Genomic DNA, 24735 nt, shown 5'->3' with positions numbered 1-24735 from the left:
TGCAAAAGAAATGACAAGCGTCTGTTATTTAATTCAATTTCTACAGTCTTAATCAGAGTAGGGTTTCAGAAACAGAAACAACACACTGTATTATCTTGGTGAATCTAGCTAGGTTAGGAGAGTTGGTAACTGTAGGGTATCGATTGGGGATAATGACAAAGTTCATGGCAGTAATGCTTCCCCTAATTCCACTAAATCAGATATGGTAATCAGGCCCAACGTCTCGTCAGTGTAATCAGGCAGAGCAGAGTCTCAGGACAGGCCCTCTGCCACTGCAGATAATCACCCCTCCCTCTAAACTGGGGAGATGTGAAGTGCACCGCCGCGTAGCCTACGTCAGGGGCGGGATCACAACTACAGGAGGAAAGCTAGCTAGATAACCGTCATCCTGTAACTGCCTTTACCCTCCAACCGAACCAAGGGCACAGTCATCTTCTCATGTCTTGTGGTGCTATTTAAGAATAACAAAGCTACAGCTTTGAGAGTGCGTCATGAAGATATTCCAATGAAATGTACTCAGTCACCACATTCCCTCATACCACTTTATTGAATTGATTGAATTCAGATGTATGTGCTCTTTTCCTGAACTATTTAGCTATGCTCAGTAGTTCTACTGTACCTCTCAAAGTCTATATGATCAACACCCAAGATATTAGTCAGTCCCATGCCTCAGCTCTAGCAGATCCCCTTTTGACAAGGCAATTTTTCCTCCAGAGGGATTCCTTTTTGCCTTGTATTTGAGGTTAAGCCTTTAGGCACCAGTGCCAAGCCACGGTCCATCAACTGGAGCTGCCATCCATCTATACAACACATCGCATCACCCAGGCAGGCTCCAGGCAAGCACCCAGCCATTTGTGGGAGCAGGGATGCCTCAGATGACCTTTTGTGTTGATGCCTCTCTGCTCTCTCGACACACGCTGCAAGTTTGATAGGAGTGCTGAGATAATCCGAGTCGCTATTCACTATTTCCCCACCTTGGGGGAAAACATGGGGGAGTTCTCATAGAATGCCAGCAAAAAAAGCCTCAATTTTTACAGTGCCTTCAGAAAGTATTCACACCCCTTGACTTTTCCACATTTTGTTGTGTATCAGCCTGAATTTAAAATAGATTAAATTGAGATTTGTTGTCACTGGCCTACACCCAATACCCCATAATGTCAAAGTGGAATTATGTTTTTTGAAATGTTTACAAATTAATTAAAAATGAAAAGCTGAAATGTCTTGAGTCAATAAATATTCAACCACTTTGTTATGGCAAGCCTAAATAAGTTCAGGAATACAAATTTGCTTAACAAGTCACATAATAAGTTGCATGGACTCACTCTGTGTGCTTATAATAGTGTTTAACTTTTTAATGACTACCTCATCTCTGGACCCCACACATACAATTATCTGTAAGGTTTCTCAGTCGAGCAGTGAATTTCAAACAATTTCAGATTCACCCACAAATACCAGGGAGGTTTTCCAATGCCTTGCAAAGAAGGGTACCTATTGGTAGTAAAAATAAACAGACATTGAATATCCCTTGGAGCATGGTGAAGTTGTTAATTACACTTGGGATGGGGTATCAATACACCCAGTCACTACAAAGATACAGGTGTCCTTCCTAACTCAGTTGCCAGAGGGGAAGGAAACCGCTCAGGGCACCATGAGGCCAAGGGTGACTTTAAAACAGTTACAGAGTTTAATGACTGTGATAGGATAAAAACTGAGGATGGATCAACAACATTGTAGTTACTCCACAATACTAACCTAATAGACAGAGGGAAAAGAAGGACGCTTGTACTGAATACAAATATTCCAAAATATTCATCCTGTTTGCAACAAGGCACAAAAGTAATACTGCAAAAAATGTGGCAAAGCAATTAACTTTTTGTCCTGAATACAAAGTGTTATGTCTGGGGCAAATCCAATACAACACATTACTGAGTACCACTCTCCATATTTTCAAGCATAGTGGTGGTTGCATCATGTTATGGGTATGCTTGTAATCGTTAAGGGCTGGGGAGTTTTTCAGGATAAAAAATAAACGTACTGGAGCTAAGCACAGGCAAAACCCTACAGGAAAACCTGGTTCAGTATGCTTTTCACCAGACACTGGGAGATGAATTCACCTTTAAGCAGGACAATAACCTAAAACACAAGGCCAAATCTATACTGGAGTTGCTTACCAAGAAGACAGTGAATGTTCCTGAGTGGCCGAGTTACAGTTTTTACTTAAATATACTTGAAAATCTATGGCAAGACCTGAAAATGGTTGTTTAGCAATGATCAACAACCAATTTGACAGAGCTTGAAGAATTTTGAAAAAAAATAATAGGCACAATTCAGGTGTGGAAAGCTCTTAGAGACTTACCCAGAAAGACCAACAGCTGTAATCGTTGCCAAATGTGCTTCTACAAAGTATTGACTCAGGGGTGTGAATACTTACAGTACCAGTCAAAAGTTTGGACACACCTACTCATTCAAGGGTTTTTCTTTATTTTTACAATTTTTTACACTGTAGAATAATAGTGAAGACATCAAAACTATGAAATAACACATATGGAATCTTGTAGTAACCAAAAAAGTGTTAAACAAATCAAAATGTATTTTATATTTGAGATTCTTCAAATAGCCACGCTTTGCCTTGATGACAGCTTTGCACACGCTTGGCATTCTCTCAACCAGCTTCATGAGATAGTCACCTGGAATGCATTTCAATTAACAGGTGTGCCTTCTTAAAAGTTAATTTGTGGAATTTCTTTCCTTCTTAATGCGTTTGAACCAATCAGTTGTGTTGTGACAAGGTAGGGGGGGTATACTATTTGGTAAAAGACCAAGTCCATATTATGGCAAGAACAGCTCAAATAAGAAAAGAGAAACGACAGTCCATCATTACTTTAAGACATGAAGGTCACTCAATACGGAACATTTCAAGAACTTTGAAGTTTCTTCAAGTGCAGTCGCAAAAACCATCAAGCGCTATGATGAAACTGGCTTTCATGAGGACCGCCACAGGAATGGAAGAAACCACTACTAAAGGACACCAATAAGAAGAAGAGACCTGCTTGGGCCAAGAAACACAAGCAATGGACATTAGACCGGTGGAAATGTCCAAATTTTAGATTTTTGGTTCAAACCGCTGTGTCTTTGTGAGACGCGGTGTGGGTGAACGGATGATCTACGCATGTGTAGTTCCCACCGCAAAGCATGGAGGAGGAGGTGTTATGGTGTGGGAGTGCTTTGCTGGTGACACTGTCTGTGATTTATTTAGAATTCAAGGCACACTTAACCAGCATGGCTACCACAGCATTCTGCAGCGATACGCCATCCCATCTCATTTGTTTTTCAACAGGACAATGACCCAACACACATCTAGGCTGTGTAAGGGCTATTTTACCAATAAGGAGAGTGATGGAATGCTGCATCAGATGACCTGGACTCCACAATCCCCCAAACTCAACCCAATTGAGATGGTTTGGGATGAGTCGGACGGCAGAGTGAAGGAAAAGCAGCCAATAAGTGCTCAGCATAATGTGGGAACTCCTTCAAGACTGTTGGAAAAGCATTCCAGGTGAAGCTGGTTGAGAGAATGCCAAGAGTGTCCAAAGCTGTCATCAAGGCAAAGGGTGGCTATTTGAAGAATCTCAAATATAAAATATATTTAGATTTGTTTAACACTTTTTTGGTTACTACATGATTCCATATGTGTTATTTAATAGTTTTGATGTCTTCACTATTATTTTCCAATTAGAAAATAGTAAAAAATAAGTTGTGTCCAAACTTTTGATTGGTAGTGTATGTAAATGAGATATTTCTGTATTTCATTTTCAATAATAAAAATGTCTAACATGTTTTCACTTTGTCATTTTGGGGTATTGTGTGTAGATCAGTGAGAATTCAGGCTGTAACAGAACAAAATGTGGAATAAGTCAAGGGGTATGAATACTTTCTGAAGGCACTGTATATGTTGCTAATTTGTGCAGTTCACACTACTTTTGGATTACATTTGGATTGTAAGGCTTGTATAAATGAAAATCAGCTGCATTATACAAAAACAACACTTCAACTTCAACCAGTAAAATGGCTCTTTGGCTAGCTTTGCTACAGCCTATGTCAATGAGCATTAGCATTCTAGCTAACAACTGCTGCATCCAAAATAGGTATTTTGCAACTATCATTTACATTTTAGTCATTTAGCAGACGCTCTTATCCAGAGCGACTTACAGTTAGTGAGTGCATACATTTTTCATACTGGCCCCCCGTGGGAAACGAACCCACAACCCTGGCGTTGCAAGCGCCATGCTCTACCAACTGAGCTACAGGGAAAATATAATCAAATATAATCTTAGCGACTGTTCAAGCAATAAACAAAACATCATTATAAGCCTATGAGAAGTAATAGCTAAGTAAATCTAGGCTTTGTTGAATGGGCAGAGATGGTGAACCGAAATTGTTTTCCCCCATGGTGGCCGTTGTACTTGTTTATGACGTGAATAGCAACTCAGAGTGTAAGTGGTGTGAACGGAGAGATTGTTAAGTAAGGGTCTCACTTTCAAGGGAATACTTTCAAAGAATCTCCACCAGCATATTAGACAGAGCATTATCCCTGTATCTAAACTAAACATGAGACCTACAGAGATCTGTCATGGTTGCCCCCCCCTCTCTCTCTCTCTCTCTCTCTCTCTCTCTCTCTCTCTCTCTCTCTCTCTCTGTGTGTATCCAGGCTGCACTTGACAGCTCACAGATTTGTGTTGTGGTGGTGGACAGACAGTGGTGAGGTCTCGTCAAAAGAACACAAACAATCTTATGAAAAACCACTCTGGTTGCTTAACAACCTCTCTTTCTCTTTCTGGTCGCTGCTGGCTCACCCCTCACATGTGGCGTAAACATGCCAGAGTGTCAGACCACCTCTGTCTGACTCATTAGCCTCCCTGACTTCACTGGCTCTGGTTCACTTCAATGTAGTGACAGCATCTGCATCTGCCAATGAAATGTCCCATAGTGACTGATTACACTAGTGCTTTAATTTAATGTATTACAGTAGATGCAATGTAGACTAATATCCATTGCCAGTTTGCAAAAACACTCATTAGTCAATTCAGGCTCATCTGCTTGACAGCCGCCATGAAGCGCACTGTTATGTTAAGGTTGGTCAAGACGACAAGCCAGCAGTTGTGAATGTGTGTATGTGACAGCTGGACATGTCCTTACACACAATCAGAGCAGTGTACAGTAATGTAGTAGTTAGTGGCTGTGGCTGGGTCATCTAAGCTGAAGCATGCTGTATCAGTAGTGAGTGCTGCATCAGAGCCTCTCAGGGCACCACTGGCCTCCACACTGCCCTCTGTGGTTACAGGTGGACATCCACCCAGGCCAGGGCTACTTGGAAAAGGTTTTTTAAATGGTAATGGTATTACAGTGCATTCGGAAAGTATTCAGACCGCTGCACAGCTATTTTCAGGTCTCTCCAGAGATGTTCGATCGAGTTCAAGTCCGGGCTCTGGCTGGGCCACTCAAGGACATTCAGAGACTTGAGGCCCGAAGCCACTCCTGTGTTGTCTTGGCTGTGTGCTTAGGGTCATTGTCCTGTTGGAAGGTGAACCTTCACCCCAGTCTGAGTTTCTGAGTGCTCTGGAGCAGGTTTTCATCATCAAGGATCTCGCTGTACTTTGCTCCGTTCATCTTTCCCTCGATCCTGACTAGTCTCCCAGTCCCTGCCGCTGAAAAACATTCACACAGCATGATGCTGCCACCACCATGCTTCACCATAGGGAAGGTGCCAGGTTTCCTCCAGACGTGACGCTTGGCATTCAGGCCAAAGAGTTCAATCATGGTTTCATCAGACCAGAGAATCTTGTTTCTCATGGTCTGAGAGTCCTTTAGGTGCCTTTTGGCAAACTCCAAGCGGGCTGTCATGTGCATTTTACTGAGGAGTGGCTTCCGTCTGGCCACTCTATCATAAAGGCCTGATTGGTGGAGTGCTGCAGAGATGGTTGTCCTTCTGGAAGGTTCTCCCATCTCCACAGAGGAACTCTGGAGCTCTGTCAGAGTGACCATCAGGTTCTTAGTCTCCTCCCTGACCAAGGCCCTTTCCCCCCGATTGCTCAGTTTGGCCAGGCGGCCAGCTCTAGGAAGAGTCTTGGTGGTTCCAAGCTTCTTCCATTTAAGAATGATGGAGGCCACTGTGTTCTTGGGGACCTTCAATGCCTTGGGGACCTTCCCCAGATCTATGCCTCGACACAATCCTGTCTCTGAACTCTACGGACAATTCCTTCGACCTCATGGTGACGTAACAAAATGTGGAAAAGGTCAAGGGGTCTGAATACTTTCCGAATGCACTGTATATTAGTGTAACTAACTGTCTTGGTGAACAGTATGTGAGTCTGCTGTGAAATAATTATTGACCACACAGAATAACAAGGCATTGGCCCTCTGTGTAAAAAATTAGCTGGGCAGACAGAGAGCAGCAGGAAAGTGAGACATTAACATCCTTGGAGGGTCTGTCCATGAAGTTGTTCCTAGAGCATACCATTGTGGTCTGATACATGTTATTGTTTGCCATCAATTCAGCTCTCTGGCTCACATTATTGTCATTCCAGTAAAGTCCACTTGAAGCAAGCGGGAAACTGTAGACAGAGTGTAAAGAAAGGGATCAGCGAGCTAGCCGGGGCTTCTCACCACAGAGTGTGAGATTTTGTTATGGATATACTACATTGTTGCCAAGCCAAAAGCCTATTTGAAAGGGAATCTGCTGTGGATGGAAGAAAGAGGGGAGCGTGAAAGACAGCCTGCCTGCCTGATGGTAATTCCTCTCTGTTGAGGGTCCAGGTGGTGGAGGTGGTGGTGGGAAGACTCCTGTAGCTGTCTCCAACACAAACAGGCCGCGCCGCCTAGGCGCCCACCCAGGAAGGAGAGGCCAAGACAGGCTGCCACATAGTCATTGTGCCGCCCTGTCGATATGGGGATGCTTGAGCATGGTGTCACTATGTTATCATGTGACTATATGTTAAGATGTGCGTGTGTTTTATAATTTATTATTTCATCTGGAAGGTTGTGTGTGCGCTCCACGGGTCCTCGCAAATGACATGTTGTGCTCAAATTGCAGGGAGAGATCTTTATATCCAATCCAAAGGGGATGGTGGGTGGTTTAAAACCTTTTATATAAATATATATTTTAATAAGTCTATGAAATCTGTCCAAAAATAGCTTGAACAGAACACGGCATTCGCATTTGGTTTTTATATTGTGGCTTATGGAAAAGCAGGGAAAATAGAGTTTTATCATTCTTTACACACAATACAAGCGAGGCCTTTTCTGGCGCTTTTTGACGCTCACGACTAGTCACTATTGTTGTTTAATAGCTCTTCGTGTTAGCTGGGGGGGGGTCTGTGGGCATACCCTCCCGGCAGGTAGCCTAACGGTTAAGAGCATTGGGCCAGTAACCGAAAGGTTGCTGATTCGAATCCCCTAGCCGAATAGGTGAAAAAATCTGTTGATGTGCCCCTGAGCAAGGTGCTTAACCCTAGTTGCTCTGGAAAAGAGCGTCAGCTAAATGACAAAAAAAATTAAATTTTAAAGGTTGTAGAACAACTGTGAGAAGGTCACTTCTGGTGACTGTTTAAAAGGACATTCTATTCCAAAATGCATGAAAATATTCTTATGTTGACACTATCTGAAATATAACTGACCAAGGCCCTTCTCCCCCGATTGCTCAGTTTGGTCGGGTGGCCAGCTCTAGGAAGAGTCTTGGTTGTTCCAAATGTCTTCCATTTAAGAATGAGTGAGGCCACTGTGTTCTTGGGGACCTTAAATGTTGCAGACATTTTTTGGTACCCTTCCCCAGATCTGTGCCTCGACACAATCCTGTCATGGAGCTCTACGGACAATTCCTTCGACCTCACGGCTTGGTTTTTGCTCTGACATGCACTGTCAACTGTGGGACCTTATATAGACAGGTGTGTGCCTTTCCAAATCATGTTCAATCAATTGAATTTACCACAGATGGACCCCAATGAAGTTGTGCAAACATCTCAAGGATGATCAATGGAAACAGAATGCACCTGAGCTCAATTTTGAGTCTCATAGCAAAGGGTCTGAATACTTATGTAAATAAAGTATTTCTGTTTTTTATTTGTAATAAATTTGCTAAAATGTCTAAAAACCTGTTTTCGCTTTGTCATTATGGGGTATTGTGTGTAGATTGATGAGGGGAAAAAAGTAATTTAATCAATTTTAGAATAAGGCTGTAACATAACAAAATGTGGAAAAAGTCAAGGGATCTGAATACTTTCCGAATGCACTGTATAAAATTAAAATAAACATTACCGGCTACGATTTAGCAGCGGCGCACCACCACTGCTAAATGAATATTAGGGAAACACTGCAATGTGTGTGCTTAGGGGAAAAACACACATGCAGACACTTTATCCTTTATCTGAGTGAGTACCCTTCCCCAAGCTGGTAGCTATTCCTCTAGTCTCCCGATTGAGGAAAAAGCCTTGTGTGTTATTACTGTCACGCCGCCCCCACCCCTTAAAGACCCTGTACTACAGGAAGCTGCAATCTACTGCAAGAAAGGCCAGCTGGTCCAATTATCAGAGCCCACCATTTTCACACAAATGCCTGACTGCCTTACATTCACTGTAACCCACTCCTTTCCTGGATTCTCAGCCCGGCCCGCTGAGGAGCTGGAATGTTGGCTTTTTGCAGCTGCGTAGCGTGCGTCATTACTGTTGACATATTTTTCAGCTACCTGACTTTTCCCATTAATTTCTTTCTTAGTATTGTGAAATTTATTTGACGACAACCTGACCTCTACTATACTTTTCTTTTTCCTATCATCTCATTTTCTCTCCCTTCATCCTTCTCTGTCCTTGCGTCTCACTTTTTTCCCCCTCCGAATCCCTGTACTTTTTCTGTCTGTGTTTTACAGTGGGCCGTGGCTGTTTATCAGTTTGAGAGCTGTGCGTAGTGTTTGACAGACATGACTTAGGGCTGTCCTCTGCCCAGCTCTCCTCGGCGTAGCCTCTATCTATCAGACTGTATATAGGACACTTTAGTGCTCCAGCACATAAAAGGATGACTGTATTAAATTAAAGGCAGTACTGCAGCGCCTGATTCTCTCATGCTCAGCAATTTTTTCTGAATGAATTAAAAGAAGAATGCTCTCCAAGCTGACTGAGGGCTCTGTAATTCTGCAAGGACTTTCCCTTGTGTAATCAGAGCAGGTTTACTGTGTATTTCAGCAATAACCCAGCTTCAGGCTAAAGATGCAGGAAAGTCTATCTTGAAATATATAGTATAAGCAGGATTAAAGCAGCCGTTTACCAGCCAAGCCAGTGCAGTCAGCACTTGCTTTCTTTACAAGAGAGGTTAGCTATCTTGAATGTAAATTAGCGGTCTCTGCAACTTATTCTGAATAAATTAGGATTATGTTTAACAACACCATGGAACTCATTAGATGGTTTGATAATTTGGCCAATAAAAGTTTTCCGTAGGATTGGTTTCTATGTGGATTCTGGTCTAATGGACCAGTCCTCCTCTATTTACTGTCTTTTCTGACATTCTCCACCCCATCCATTCTAAATGTTAAACAGCGTAGGTAGTTTGTGGGTGGGGAGGGCTGCTGGGGCTGGGCTCGGTCGATAGCTCTAACTCAGACTGTCTGCATGGGCAGAAAGTGGGGGAGGAAAAGGGGCGAGGCAGAGAAGTGCAAGCAAGAGGGGGAAAGAAATCGAACAGATAGGGAGAGAAAGACTATCAACGTTTTTTGCTGTAATATCTCTGCGTTGACTATGTTCTTGTCATTCCCAAAAATTAGGTTTGAAATTGATTTGGAGATGTGAATTGATTGGGGGTGCTGAAGGGAAAACAGAGACGGAGAGAGAAAGACAGGGAGGCAGACAAAATGGAGGGAGATTGCTGAGCTCGCTAGCTCTGTTGCTGGGGTAGAACTCCATTAATTGGTTTGTTCTCCTGGCATGCAGGCCTTGCTAGCCAGGCTCTAAGCTCAGCTGCAGTGAGCAGAACAATCTTACCACACAAACACTGAGATGTACCGGCAAACAGTACTGGAGCGTCGGCTCTCGGACCAACAGGATCCGAGACAGCTTCTACCCCAAGCCATAAGACTGCTAAATAGTTAATTAAATGGTTACCCGGACTATTTGCACTGACCCGATCTTGCACTGGCTCTATGCAAACTCACAAGACTACACTGAGTGTACAAAACATTAGGAACACCTGATCTTTCCATGACATAGACTGAGCAGGTGAATCCAGGAATTTGCTGCTGCTACTCTGTTTTTTATTTTACTCATTATGATATATCCTGATAACTAGTCACTTTACCCAGCCTTCATGTACATATCTACTTCAAATACCTCATACCCTCCCTACACATTGATCTGGTACTCCCGAGTGGCGCAGCGGTCTAAGGCACTGCATCTCAGTGTTTGAGGCGTCACTACAGACCCCCTGGTTCGATTCCAGGCTGTATCACAACCGGCCGGGATTGGGAGTCCCATAGGGCGGCGCACAATTGGCCCAGCGTTGGCCGGTGTAGGCCGTCATTGTAAATAAGAATTTGTTCTTAACTGACTAGTTAAATAAAGGTAAAATAAAAAAATTGCTCCATTCTTCTTTATTTTATTCCTCTTGTTACTATTTGTTATTATTATTAATTTTTTTACTCTGCGTCGTTGGGAAGGACTCGTAAAGCAACCATTTCATGGGTATATATACCCCTGTTGTATTTGGCACATGTGACAAATAGAAATTTGATTTGAGAGAGATCACAAGAGACAGCCACTGGTGTCAGGGCACAAGTCATTGTTTTATTTACCTGCATTTTTCAATATCATTCCAAACTAGTAAAGCGTGCAGTGTATGCTTCAACATACCACAACAAGAAGTAAGCTTTTGTCACGCTCGTCGAACAGAGATGAGGACCAAGGCGCAGCGTTGCAGGCAAACATACTCTTTAATAGAGACACGATCAAACACAACAAAACGAAAACGTGACAGTTCACGGTCTAACACAACAGACTAGAAACAAGATCCCACAAACTCTGTGGGGAAACAGGCTGCTAAAGTATGGTTCTCAATCAGAGACAACAAGCAACAGCTGAATCCCGTTGCCTCTGATTGAGAACCACACTGGCCAACATAGAACAACAATACTAGAAAGTGAAACCTAGAACAAAACACATAGACTTTACACACCCTGGCTCAACATATTAGAGTCCCCAGAGCCAGGGCGTGACAGTACCCCCCCCTAAAGGCGCGGACTCCGACCGCGCCCACCAAATACCACAGGGGAGGGACCGGGTGGGCACTCCGCTTAGGCGGCGGATCCGGCTCCGGGCCTGATCCCCGCTCCCTCTCCAACCCCCCAAAGTACCCCTGGTCCGGTCTGGCCCCGCTGGCCGGAGCTGGACTGCACACTGGTGGAGCGGATTGCTCTAGCTCCGGCGTGAAGCATCTGACCGGTGCCGGACCAGCCGACGCACACCACTGGCTTGGTGTGGGGAGCAGGAGCGGGCCGAGCCGGGCTGACGAAACGCACCACTGACTTGGTGCGGGGAGCAGGAGCGGGCCGGACCGGGCTGACGAAGCGCACCACTGACTTGGTGCGGGGAGCAGGAACGGGCCGTGCCGGGCTGACGAAGCGCACCACTGACTTGGTGCGGGGAGCAGGAACGGGCCGAGCTGGGCTGACGAAACGCACCAATGACTTGGTGCGGGGAGCAGGAATGGGCCGGACCGGGCTGACGACGCGCACCACTGACTTGGTGCGGGGAGCAGGAACGGGCCGGACAGGGCTGACGACGCGCACCACTGACTTGGTGCGGGGAGCAGGAATGGGCCGGACTGGGCTGGCGACGCGCACCACAGACTTGGTGCGGGGAGCAGGAACAGGCCAGGCCGAGCTGGCGACGCGCACCGTAGACTTGGTGCGAGTGGCAGGAACAGGCCGGACCGTACTGGGAACACACACCACTGGCCCTACGTGGGGATCAGGAACAGGCTGGACCGGACTGGCAACACACGCCAGTACCTCTCGCCGTGCCTCTACATCCTCCTTCCCCCTGGTGACCAGTGACTCCCGTAACCTGGCGGCCTCCTGCTGCCCCGTCGTCCTCGGCGTTAGCCCCCCCCCTAAAAAAATGATGGGCTTCACTCCTACCCGTGGACCAGGTCTCCATGCTTCTCGCCAGCCTTTCGCCCTTCTGCCTCCACGTCAAGCCCCTCTCTTCCTCACATGGCTTGACCCAGTCGAGGAGGCGAAGGAGATCCGCTAGAGATCTCTCAGGCGATGGCTCCTGGACTTGCTGCTTGGTCCAGTCTTGGTGGGATCTTCTGTCACGCTCGTCGAACAGAGATGAGGACCAAGGCGCAGCGTTGCAGGCAAACATACTCTTTAATAGAGACACGATCAAACACAACAAAACGAAAACGTGACAGTTCACGGTCTAACACAACAGACTAGAAACAAGATCCCACAAACTCTGTGGGGAAACAGGCTGCTAAAGTATGGTTCTCAATCTGAGACAACAAGCAACAGCTGAATCCCGTTGCCTCTGATTGAGAACCACACTGGCCAACATAGAACAACAATACTAGAAAGTGAAACCTAGAACAAAACACATAGACTTTACACACCCTGGCTCAACATATTAGAGTCCCCAGAGCCAGGGCGTGACAGCTTTGTATATATGACTGTTGTAGGAAACATATAGGGTACTGTGGTTGAGGATAGAATTTGAGTGAATTATCTATTATACAACAGTAAGAAGGGGAGGCCTTCCCCCAGTGGTCTTACTCCAGCCAGACAGAGCCTAGATGAGCTTTGCTCCAGCACTGTCAATAGTGCTAAAAAGTGCATTACTGTGATTACCTTGTTACTCACTACAGAGAGGTTATCAGTTATAAATTGGATTTGAATTGACCATTCAATTCCATTTGCGATTTCACAGTAGAAAGTCGGTCTAACCGGTTTAATCGTTACAAGGTAGCCTTCTCTATACCAACGACACAGATGGCAAAAGCTTAATTATCTTCATTAATTTGTGCATTATCGCTACATATTAAAGCCTCTCATAATGGTTCATGTTCAATAAGTTATTTTTCCTAATGGCTCCAGTAAGGGGTGTGGTATTGAGACCACAGCAATATCTGTGATTCATTTGAAATTCCTGATCTCAGTTGTAAGGGAACAGATCGGTCATAATTGTTTCAGTATTTTGGCCTATGTTGTTCCACTGTCACATCATCATAGCTTGGGTTCTAGTTCCTGCCAGAAACAGAGCTGCTGGAGAAATAGCTCCTCTCACCCAGTGACTGATGGGAAATGGGTTTGGGATAAGCCAAAGGTTGTCTCTCCAAATTAGCTCAGGCACCAGGGTAACTGTGAATAGACAGCCTTGCCTCCAAATCCCTCTCTTGGCTTCCTCTGTCCACTACAGCCTGCAGTTGGCTTTAGCCAGCCAGCCGCTATATTTACAATAATGTCATGAGATGAAAATGAAACCAAATACTGGGAGCATTGTAGAAATTCTAATTCACCAGTCTTATGGTTTTCCTGTTATGGGAACATGTATAGTGTACAAAGGGTTGTGTTACTACAATGAATCTCTCAGTTACGAGCATACTTGCATCTTGGACCATATCTCTGGTGGTGGGGGACTTTTATGAGTAATTGTAGTCAGTTTACTACAGACAAGCCCTGGTTGGACTGAGGAGGGAAGCTACTTTGCTTCCCTGTGCTTGTAATGCTGTCTTTCCTGTGTTGTAATTTAACTGTGATTCCAGAGTAACTCGGCTAGAATGTATTTCTCGTTAAGTCACTTATATAACAAAATATTATGTCTTTCTCTCTGCCAAACCCCACCCCCACACTCTCTGTGCATCTCTGTCCCTCTCTCTTTGTTTCTCTCTTTTTCACTCTTTCTCTCCCTCTGCCAACAGCAGTTCACTGGCACTGCTCTGTCTCTGTCTTTTTGTCTTTCGTCTCAAGGGGTGACTTGGCACAGGGGCATGCTGGCACTGTTCAACAGGGTTAGTTGTACTTTGTGTGTTCTTGCTCTGGGCGAGAAAGAGAGCGGGAGGGAGGGTGAGTGAAAGAGAGACAGGAAAAAGAGCAATCTAAAATGGCTGCCAACAGCAAAGTCCTCTGCACATGAAATGTCTGCCAAAATATTATGTTACATTGAGCAATCCCTGGCCAGAGAAATAACTTACTTGGAAAGAAAATAGCAACAACAAGGGCTACGATAAATATTTATTAATAGTAAATGTGTAAAGATGAGGTCGGGAATATGAGAGAGATATAGGAGAGAGAGTTTTTCAGCAAATTCTGAAAGTGCGTAATAACACAATTCCAAACTGCTTATATTGATGGAATGTGAATAAAAAAATATATATATATAAAAAAATAACAAGTTTAGGGCCAGGATGGGGCAGTAAGAAGATCAGTTTTGCCCTCATTGAACCCTGTTCAAGCTCACGAGGGGACAGCTGCAATGTTCATTTAATATCCATTCTGACATTTATACGTTTATCACGTTTAAATGGTATTGCAGAGGTGTTGGAGATTTGTTCATTAACTCTTATAATCCTGGAATGATAAAACCATCAAAAGTAAGATATTACTTGAAAATATAACAATAAGATTTTAACAGTTAACAAAATGGCCGTCACCTACTTTCGTAGGGAAAATGGATGGTGTCCTGCTTCGGCCACGTTTTATTGCATCATCATATGGCATGATGTCCTGCACCCCCACCCTCCTAGAAACCGTTAGAAACTCTAATATAAACTTTGTTCGAAAATATACGAAAGAAAATATGGAAACTATGTATTTGTTTTCCAGAGCATTGTCTTTGGGGCATTACGGGTATTTGTGTGTGAGTGTGTGAGTGCCAGTCTCTCTAGCCTAGTCTCGCTCTTGTTCTCTCTTTCTTTCGCTCTTTGTGCCTGGGATTTTGTCTGAGGGCGGCCTGCCTAAAATCCACTGCAGCTTTTGGTAAGAATTTATTGGATATTAAAGATAGCAGAGGAACGAAACAATCTGTGCCATATGACTTGGCCAGTGTAAAATCAAGATGTTTTGCTGTTTTTTTCTTTGTCTTTCTACTGCAGTAGATTAGCAACAGAACGAACCACAACCCAGAGGTCCGACCATACTCCTCAATCAGTTTGAATACTTTTTTGTACATCACGCCAAACTTACAAACTGTTTTAAGCCTTATGTCCTTGCAGAGGCTGTGTCATGTCATGATAGTGAGTATAAGCTCGAGCACTATCGAAGTGGCTAAGGTAGGAATAATGCCATCCTCTACAGAGCTTCAGGAACAAGACAGTTATTGCTAACTGTGGGGATGGTGCTGTCAGCAGTGGTTGTCACACATCACAGTATGGTGTCTGGCTCACTTGTCCAGTGTAGAGGGAAGTCAAGGGGAAGCAGGGTGCTTGTTCTAGGGGGGTCAGTGTGAAGATTGCAATGAGGCGCTCCCTCCACAGGCTCTAAACTCCACCATGTGGAGCATTGTGGAATGTGTGTGGCTTTGATCCGTGAGTGGAGTCATGCCTATCTGATAGAAGAGGCCCTATTTATTTATCTTTTAGGTTTTTACTGCGGTTCACTTTGAACGCCAGCCAGACTCTTTGTGGTAAATCTAGTATTCTTCTGGTTTGGACCGCACTTTATTGATTTACTTGTATTATCTGAATTCGCCAGGTGCAGCAAATATTAAGTTCACACAAATAAAAGTAGGTTTTATGGTTGGATTGTGTGGCCTTGCCATTGTTGTGATGCTTCACTGAGTGTACATTTTGGCAAAACAACCAGAATAGCCTGCCAGAAACCTTTTTTGCAATTGGATTAGAGTTACATTTGCCAAACAAGAAAGTTATTAAGGGATTTATTTGGGTCATGTTTCACATTTTCACATTGAAACCCTACTTGTTATAATAGCTTTAGTACTATCTAGCTATAAACTTATAATTTAATATAGTGCTTAACCTTTTTGATATTTGTTACATTATTTCTCACTAAATAGGTTATTTCCTAGAGACTGTTTATAACTACTTAAACACCCTCAAATGAGCCTTTTATGTGGTAAAACAAATGATGCTGGGTTTAGACGTATGTTTCTGACACCCCCCTTCCCCTCTCTGTCTGTCTCTTTCTACCCCCTCTCTCTCTCTCTTCCTTTCTTTCCCTCTCTTCAGAGTCAGAGCAGAGCAGTAGCCCACGCACAGGTATTGGGTCAGATCAGGAGGATAGCCGAGCTGCCACCATGGGTAAGGGGCCCGATGGACTCTCTCTCACACACACACACACACACACACACACACACACATCCAAATACCAACACACGCTGAAATATTCATACACATTTACACACTACCAGACAGTGACATAAGCGTTGAGATAGTTATTCATCCAGTACCCACAGACGCACACAATACCTTTCACTGTAATATTTGGAATCCAATATATTCCAGGTTGCTATTAGGCTAAAACATTATTTGAATTGTGTTTTACTGGCTTGCTGATACTCTTGTCCTTTTCTTGTGATGTCTCTTAAAAGTGAGAAGTTACTGTAATGCTTGTTGTATTATGTCACAGAACTCTCCATGGTGACTCATCTCTGTGTTTTCCAGATGCTCCTGAGTTTCAGGAAAGCTTTGTGACGTCAGGAGTTTTTAATGTAACAGAGCTGGTGCAAGTGTCCAGAAGTAAGATTTTTCACCTTTTTATTAAGCTACTCGTGGTTTTAAATATTTGTGGTTGAATGGATGGATGGGTGTGTGTTGGTGGAATAACTTAACAAAAATCCATATTTTGTTCTTAAAACGTCATGTGTGGCTACTTTCATTATAACTACCTATCCATAACTTACAGAGCAACATGCTTAGGAGCTGGGCATGTGTCACATAAACTATGGTGATTAAAGTTCTTACAGCCCTCTTCAGTGAAATAATTGCTAGCTCACTAACTCTGGCCCTCAGGCAGGGGGTGGAAACTCCCAGCCACTCTGGCAGTCACACTGCTTCCCTCAGTAGCTGAGCTCATAGTCTCTACATTGCTGCCTGTTTCACTGCAATTCAACAAATATCCCCATCAGATAGATACACAGAAATAGGAAACACGTGGATGGTATAACAGGCTAGATGACAAAGATGGTAGTGAATATCCAGACCCAGGATTGCGGGAGATACTAACGTAGTCCAGTTACAGCATTAATTGCAGGCAACATGCAGAGTAAACCTCTCCTTACTGTCTACACCCCATCAGACACTCAATATGATTTCTGACTGGGAATCAGATCATATGGCTTTAGAATGACATTCTCTATGACTTCCTCTTCCTTTTTGTTGTTTTATCTGTCTCATTGTGGATTGTGCAGATGTCATATCCATTCAGTAGTTTCTATTCACATTGCCAAGGCTATGTGTGCTGTGCTGTGTGCTCTGAGCTCAGTCATTGGCTGGGGATGCTGTGCTCACCAGGCCTGGCATTAGCAGTGAATTAGGGCCACATTAACACAGCCCCCACATGGCCAACCAGCCTCTAATCACTCTGTATGAATAAGCATCCCCTCCCAGCCACACACAAGCCTCACCAGTCACCACCTGAGACCTCCATTCACTTACCCTCCAATCTGACTCGTCATTTACATACGTTATTTCATTAGGTTTAGAAATGGAGTTGAATCAGATTTGAAAGGCAGCTAATGTGAAGGGAGCTGAAGGGAGAGAAGCTCAGCCATCTGTCACATGTAATTGGTCACGTTTTCAGTTTTCACAGTGATATGCCTTTCTCCAAAGGGTCAGTCTTCATCTGTCATTCAGTATGAGCAACAACCTCTGATAACCGTACATTCACTCACACACACAGCTGACAGCTGATGTAGAATGCTGTAGCTACAATTATCAAAAAACTAAACGAGTGAGTTATGGTGCATAGGGAAAACATTTCACATTACACCTGTCAAACAGGCTCTCTGTTTTCCATGTTACACTTGTCTTTTTTTCTTTTTTTTAACCTTTATTTAACCAGGTAAGCCAGTTGAGAACAAGTTCTCATTTACAACTGTGACCTGGCCAAGATAAAGCAAAGCAGTGCGGAAAAAACAACAACAACACAGAGTTACACATGGGATAAACAAAACATACAGTCAATAACACAATAGAAAATCTATATACAGTGTGTGCAAATGTAGTAAGTTATGGAGGTAAGGCAATAAATAGGCCATAGTGCAAAATAATTACAATTATAATTTAGTATTAACACTGGAGTGATAGATGTGCAGAAGATGATGTGCAAATAGAGATACTGGGGTGCAAATGAGCAAAATAAATAACAATGTAAATAACAATATGGGGATGAGGTAGTTGGGTGGGCTAATTACAGATGGGCTGTGTACAGGTGCAGTGATCGGTAAGCTGCTCTGACCACTGATGCTTAAAGATAGTGAGGGAGATAAGTGTCTCCAGCTCCAGAGATTTTTGCAGTTCGTTCCAGTCATTTGCAGCAGAGAACTGGAAGGAATGGCGACCAAAGGAGGTGTTGGCTTTGGGGATGACCAGTGAGATATACCTGCTGGAACGCATACTACGGGTGGGTGTTGCTATGGTGACCAATGAGCTAAGATAAGGCAGGGATTTGCCTAGAAGGGGATTTATAGATGACCTGGAGCCAGTGGGTTTGGCGACGAATATGTAGTGAGGGCCAGCCAACGAGAGCGTACAGGTCACAATGGTGGGTAGTATATGGGGCTTTGGTGACAAAACGGATGGCACTGTGATAGACTACATCCAATTTGCTGAGTAGAGTGTTGGAAGCTATTTTGTAAATGACATCGCCGAAGTCAAGGATCGGTAGGATAGTCAGTTTTACGAGGGCATGTTTAGCAGCATGAGTGAAGGAGGCTTTGTTGCGAAACAGGAAGCCGATTCTAGATTTAACTTTGGATTGGAGATGCTTAATGTGAGTCTGGAAGGAGAGTTTACAGTCTAACCAGACACCTAGGTATTTGTAGTTGTCCACATATTCTAAGTCAGAGCCGCCGAGAGTAGTTATTCTAGTCGGGCAGGCGGGTGCAAGCAGCGTTCGATTGAAGAGCATGCATTTAGTTTTACTAGCGTTTAAGAGCAGTTGGAAGCCACGGAAGGAGTGTTGTATGGCATTGAAGCTCGTTTGGAGGGTTGTTAACACAGTGTCCAATGAAGGGCCAGATGTATACAAAATGGTGTCGTCTGCGTAGAGGTGGATCTGAGAGTCACCAGCAGCAAGAGTGACATCATTGATATACACAGAGAATAGAGTCGGCCCAAGAATTGAACCCTGTGGCACCCCCATAGAGACTGCCAGAGGTCCAGACAACAGGCCCTCCGATTTGACACATTGAACTCTATCTGAGAAGTAGTTGGAGAACCAGGCGAGGCAGTCATTTGAGAAACCAAGGCTATTTAGTCTGCCGATAAGAATGCGGTGATTGACAGAGTCAAAAGCCTTGGCCAGCTCAATGAAGACGGCTGCACAGTACTGTCTTTTATTGATCACGGTTATTATATCGTTTAGGACCTTGAGCGTGGCTGAGGTACACCCATGACCAGCTCAGAAACCAGATTGCATAGCGGAGAAGTTACGGTGGGATTCTAAATGGTCGGTGATCTGTTTGTTAACTTGGCTTTCAAATACTTTCGAAAGGCAGGGCAGGATGGCTATAGGTCTGTAACAGTTTGGATCTAGAGTGTCACCCCCTTTGAAGAGGGGGATGACCGCGGCAGCTTTCCAATCTCTGGGGATCTCAGACGATACGAAAGAGAGGTTGAACAGGCTGGTGATAGGGGTTGCGAAAATTTAGGCGGCTAATTTTAGAAAGAAAGGGTCCAGATTGTCTAGCCCAGCTGATTTGTAGGGTTCCAGATTTTGCAGCTCTTTCAGAACATCAGCTGTCTGAATTTGTGTGAAGGAGAAGCGGGGGGGGGCATGGGCAAGTTGCAGCGGAGGGTGCAGAGCTGGTGGCCGGGGTAGGGATAGCCAGGTGGAAAGCATGGCCAGCTGTAGCAAAATGCTTGTTGAAATTTTCGATTATCATAGATTTATCGGTAGTGACAGTGTTTCCTAGCCGCAGTTCAGTGGGCAGCTGGGAGGAGGTGCTCTTATTCTCCATGGACTTTACGGTGTCCCAAAACGATTTGGAGTTAGTGCTACAGGATGCACATTTCTGTTTGAAAAAGTTAGCCTTTCCTAACTGATTGTGTATATTGGTTCCTGACTTCCCTGAAAAGTTGCATATCACGGGGGCTGTTCGATGCTAATGCCGTACGCCACAGGATGTTTTTGTGCTGGTCAAAGGCAGTCAAGTCTGGGGTGAACCAGGGGCTATATCTGTTCTTAGTTCTGAATTTTTTGAATGGGGCATGCTTATTTAAGATGGAGAGGAAAGCACTTTTAAAGAACAACCAGGCATCCTCTACTGACGGAATGAGGTCAATATCCATCCAGGATACCTGGGCCAGGTCAATTAGAAAGGCCTGCTCGCTGAAGTGTTTTAGGGAGCGTTTGACAGTGATGAGGGGTGGTCGTTTGACCGCGGACCCATTACGGACGCAGGCAATGAGGCAGTGATCGCTGAGATCCTGGTTGAAGACAGCGGAGGTGTATTTAGAGGGTAAATTAGTCAGGATGATATCTATCAGGGTGCCCATGTTAACGGATTTAGGGTTGTACCTGGTAGGTTCCTTGATAATTTGTGTGATATTGAGGGCATCTAGTTTAGATTGTAGGACGGCCGGGGTGTTAAGCATATCCCAGTTTAGGTCACCAAGCAATACAAACTCTGAGGATAGATGGGGGGCAATCAATTCACATATGGTGTTCAGGGCACAGCTGGGGGCTGAGGGGGTCTGTAGCAAGCAGCAACAGTGAGAGACTTATTTCTGGAAAGGTAGATTTTTAGAAGTAGAAGCTCAAACTGTTTGGGCACAGACCTGGATAGTATGAAAGAGCTCTGCAGGCTATCTCTACAGTAGATTGCAACTTCGCCCCCTTTGGCAGTTCTATCTAGACGGAAAATGTTGTAGTTGGGAATGGACATTTCAGAATCTTTGGTGGCCTTCTTAAACCAGGATTCAGACACTGCTAGAACATCAGGGTTGGCTGAGTGTGCTAACGCAGTGAATAACTCAGACTTAGGGAGGAGGCTTCTGATGTTAACATGCAAGAAACCAAGGCTTTTGCAATTACAGAAGTCAACAAATGATAGCGCCTGGGGAGCAGGAGTGATACTGGGGGCTACAGGGCCTGGGTTAACCTCTACCTCACCAGAGGAACAGAGGAGGAGTAGAATAAGGATACGGCTAAAGGCTTTAAGAACTGGTCTTCTAGTGCGTTGGGTACAGAGAAAAAAGGGGGCCGATTTCCGGGCGTTGTAGAATAGATTCAGCTCATTATGTACAGACAAGGATATGGAAGGATATGAGTACAGTGGAGGTAAACCTAAGCGTTGGGTAAAGATTAAAGAGATAGCATCACTGGAGGCACCGATTGAGCCGGTCTCCGCGTGTGTGGGGGGTGGGACAAAGGATCTATCTGAGACAGGTTGAGCAGGACTGGGGGCTCTACATTGAAAAAGTACAGTTAGAACTAACCGAAACAGCAATAGGCAAGGCATATTGACATTGGAGATAGGCATAAAGCAGTCACAGGTGTGATTCGAGAGAGCTAAGACAACAGCTGGTAATGGCGACGAAAGTTTGAGCTGACGCTAAACAGATCAACAGGATGGGGTACCGTATAAAGGAACAGTCCAGCAGTCATCAGCTGTGTAGCTGAGTGATCATAAGGTCCAGTGAACAGCAATAAGTAAGTCCGGGAGCAATTCAGTGGCTGCTACGTTACAGGCACGGCTGTTGATTGCGTGTGCTAGCGGGCCGGGGCTAGCAGATGGATCTTCGTGGTCGTTGCAACGGGAAGCCTGTTGAAACCACATCAGACGATTACGTCGGCAGACCAGTCGTGATGGATCGGCGGGGCTCCGTGTCAACACTAGGAGGTCCCGTCCGGTTGACAGAGAGGTAGATAGCCGGGAGATGGGCCTGGCTCGAAGCTAGCTCAAGGCTAACTGGGGTTAGCTTCAGGACAGTGGTGATTAGTGGTGATTAGCCAACAACGACAACAGCCATTCGGTTGCAGCTAGCTAGTTGCGATGATCCGGTGTTAAGGTCCAGTGATTCCGGCAGAAAATCCGATATGCTCTGGCTCGATAGCGCGATGTGCAGACTGTGCAGACTGGCCGATAATTGGACAATGGTGAAAACCGCTAACGGTGGCTAAAAGCAAGTAGCTAGTTAGCTGGCTAGCTGGCTAGTTTCAGCCAGAGGTTCTGGATAAAAATGTATGAAGAAATAATAGAATCCGTTCCACATTGGGTGAGGCAGGTTGCAGGAAAGTATATTTAGTTAAAGGATGGAAAGTGAGATTGAGAAATATATACGGAAAATACATTTTTTTTTTTTTTACATGAGGACACTACAGAAAACACGTCCGCACTGCTATGCCATCTTGACTGACTAATTGGAAGTAAACGTAGTTAAAGACTTCAATTAACCACCTGCCATCTGGTCTCTCCTGGGAAAAAGACTGCTATTCCAGATTCACTCCCTTCACTCCCCAAATCCTCAGCTGCACATGATGCTATGCTATAACAACTATCACCTGCATCTCTGTTTATGTGACACATTCAGATTCATATCACAAACTCCACAACACTTGTATCATGTATTTACGCCAATATCAATGCTTGTGTTTTAAACCCCAAGAGGCGTTGATTTTAGACTACGTAATTAGCTTATTTAACTAATGTTACTTTTAAGTGCTTTCTACTGTATTTACCCAGGCCTCATATGGGATGCATATCCTAGGAGACATTAGCCGCCTTTTAGAAATGATGAATTCTCCACTGACCTACTTTACTAGTGTAATTAAACAGAGCAGAATGTGTTGTTATTACTGCTTTGCATCACCATGGCTATCCAGCTCAACCATAGAAATAGAATCCCACACATTGATGTGAATGGGGATTCCTTTTCTAATAATTAGATTTCTATGCGTTCAACCACCTCATGTTCGGAGTTCCCTCCCTGGTTACTCCTTTTTGGCCAGAGTTTCCTGTAAGGTGCACATGAAAGACTTTCTACACTGGAGATCCATGAATCCTCCCTTTGTCTTGTGTTCCCTAGCGTCTCGGTACAGTGTGTGAGTCAGGGAGAGATTGATCGCCTGGGGATCTGTATTGACGCCATCCCACTGTTAATAAGCATACCTGCCCTAACAAATGGGACATTGTTCTCCGAGCTCACTGTCTCCCCACGGCTCGGTAAAGTACAGTACACACTAGCGTAGTATAGTAGTGCAACAACATCTCTGTCCACTCCAGCCAGATCACAGCACAGTAGCAGGCAGCCATTAATGCACATGGCCATATAAATGACATTAGTGGAAACCTGAGAGGGGAAATGGGGTAAATGCTGATAGATGGCTGCACAGCCCCAGACCCATAATGCTACATCATCATGCTCTTGTCCTGAGAGTTGAAGTACAGTAGCAGACTGCAGCTGGGATTGTCCACTTTTTGTAACCTCTCGCTCAACGTCAACAAAACGAAGGAGCTGATCGTGAACTACAGGAGATGGCAGAGAGAGTACGCCCCCATCCACATCGACAGGACCGCAGTGGAGAGTCAAAAGCTTGAAGTTCCTCGGCGTGCACATCACTGAGGACCTGAAATGGTCCCTCCAGGACATCGACAGCAGCCGGTGTCACAGCCGGTGACACAGGAAGGCCAAGAAGATCATCAAGAACCTCAGCCACCCAAGCCACTGCCTGTTCACCCCGCTACCATCTAGAAGGCAGACATAGTACAGGTGCATCAAAGCTGGGACCGAGAGACTGAGAAACTGAGAAACAGCCATCAGACTGTTAAACAGTCACCACTAGCCAGCCTCCGCTCAGTACCCTGCCCTGAACCATAGACACTGTTCTAGCCGGCTACCACCTGGTACTCTACCCTGCACCGTAGGGACTGCTGCCCTATGTACATAGTCATTGAACACTGGTCAGTTTAATAATGTTTACATACTGCTTTACCCACTTTATATGTACACTGAGTGTACAAAACATTAAGGACACCTGCTCTTTCCATGACATAGACTGACCAGGTGATTCCAGGTGAAAGCTAAGATCCCTTATTGATGCCACCTGTTAAATTCACTTCAATCAGTGTAGATGAAGGGGCGGAGACAGGTTAAATAATGATTTTTAAGCTTTGAGACAATTGAGACATGGATTGTGTATGTGTGCCATTCAGAGGGTGAATGGGCAAGACAAAATATTTAAGTGCCTTTGAACAGGGTATGGTATAAGGTGCCAGGCGCACCTGTTTGAGTGTGCCAAGAACTGCAACGCTGCTGGGTTTTTCATGCTCAACAGTTTCCCGTGTGTATCAAGAATGGTCCACCACCCAAAGGACATCCATCCAACTTAACACAACTGTGGGAAGCGTTGGCGTTAACATGGGCCAGCATCCCTGTGGAACACTTTCGACACCTTGTAGTTTAGGCCCCAACGAATTGAGGCTCTTCTGAGGGCAATTAAGATGGAGTTCCTAATGTTTTGTACACCGTGTGTGTGTGGGGGTGTTTGTGTGTGTGTACACAGTGCATTCGGAAGATATT

At 44.6% G+C, this 24735-nt stretch overlaps 1 protein-coding gene across 3 annotated transcripts in view; it reads left to right on the top strand.

Moving 5' to 3' along the window:
- The window catches only part of LOC121533449 (nuclear factor 1 C-type-like), a 110137-nt gene that overhangs the window by 63559 nt on the left and 21843 nt on the right, over positions 1-24735 (top strand). For all 3 annotated transcript variants that reach the window (XM_045205499.1, XM_045205498.1, XM_041839399.2), the window contains exons 3-4: positions 16219-16290; positions 16654-16728. In XM_045205499.1, coding sequence (XP_045061434.1) covers positions 16219-16290; positions 16654-16728 — 147 coding nt within the window. The remainder of the gene's footprint in view (positions 1-16218; positions 16291-16653; positions 16729-24735) is intronic.

The sequence above is a fragment of the Coregonus clupeaformis genome, chromosome 20 (assembly GCF_020615455.1).
Source record: "Coregonus clupeaformis isolate EN_2021a chromosome 20, ASM2061545v1, whole genome shotgun sequence".
Lineage (NCBI taxonomy): Eukaryota > Metazoa > Chordata > Actinopteri > Salmoniformes > Salmonidae > Coregonus > Coregonus clupeaformis.
Note: the sequence above shows the minus strand (reverse complement) of the source record. Positions and strands in the feature narration are given on the sequence as shown.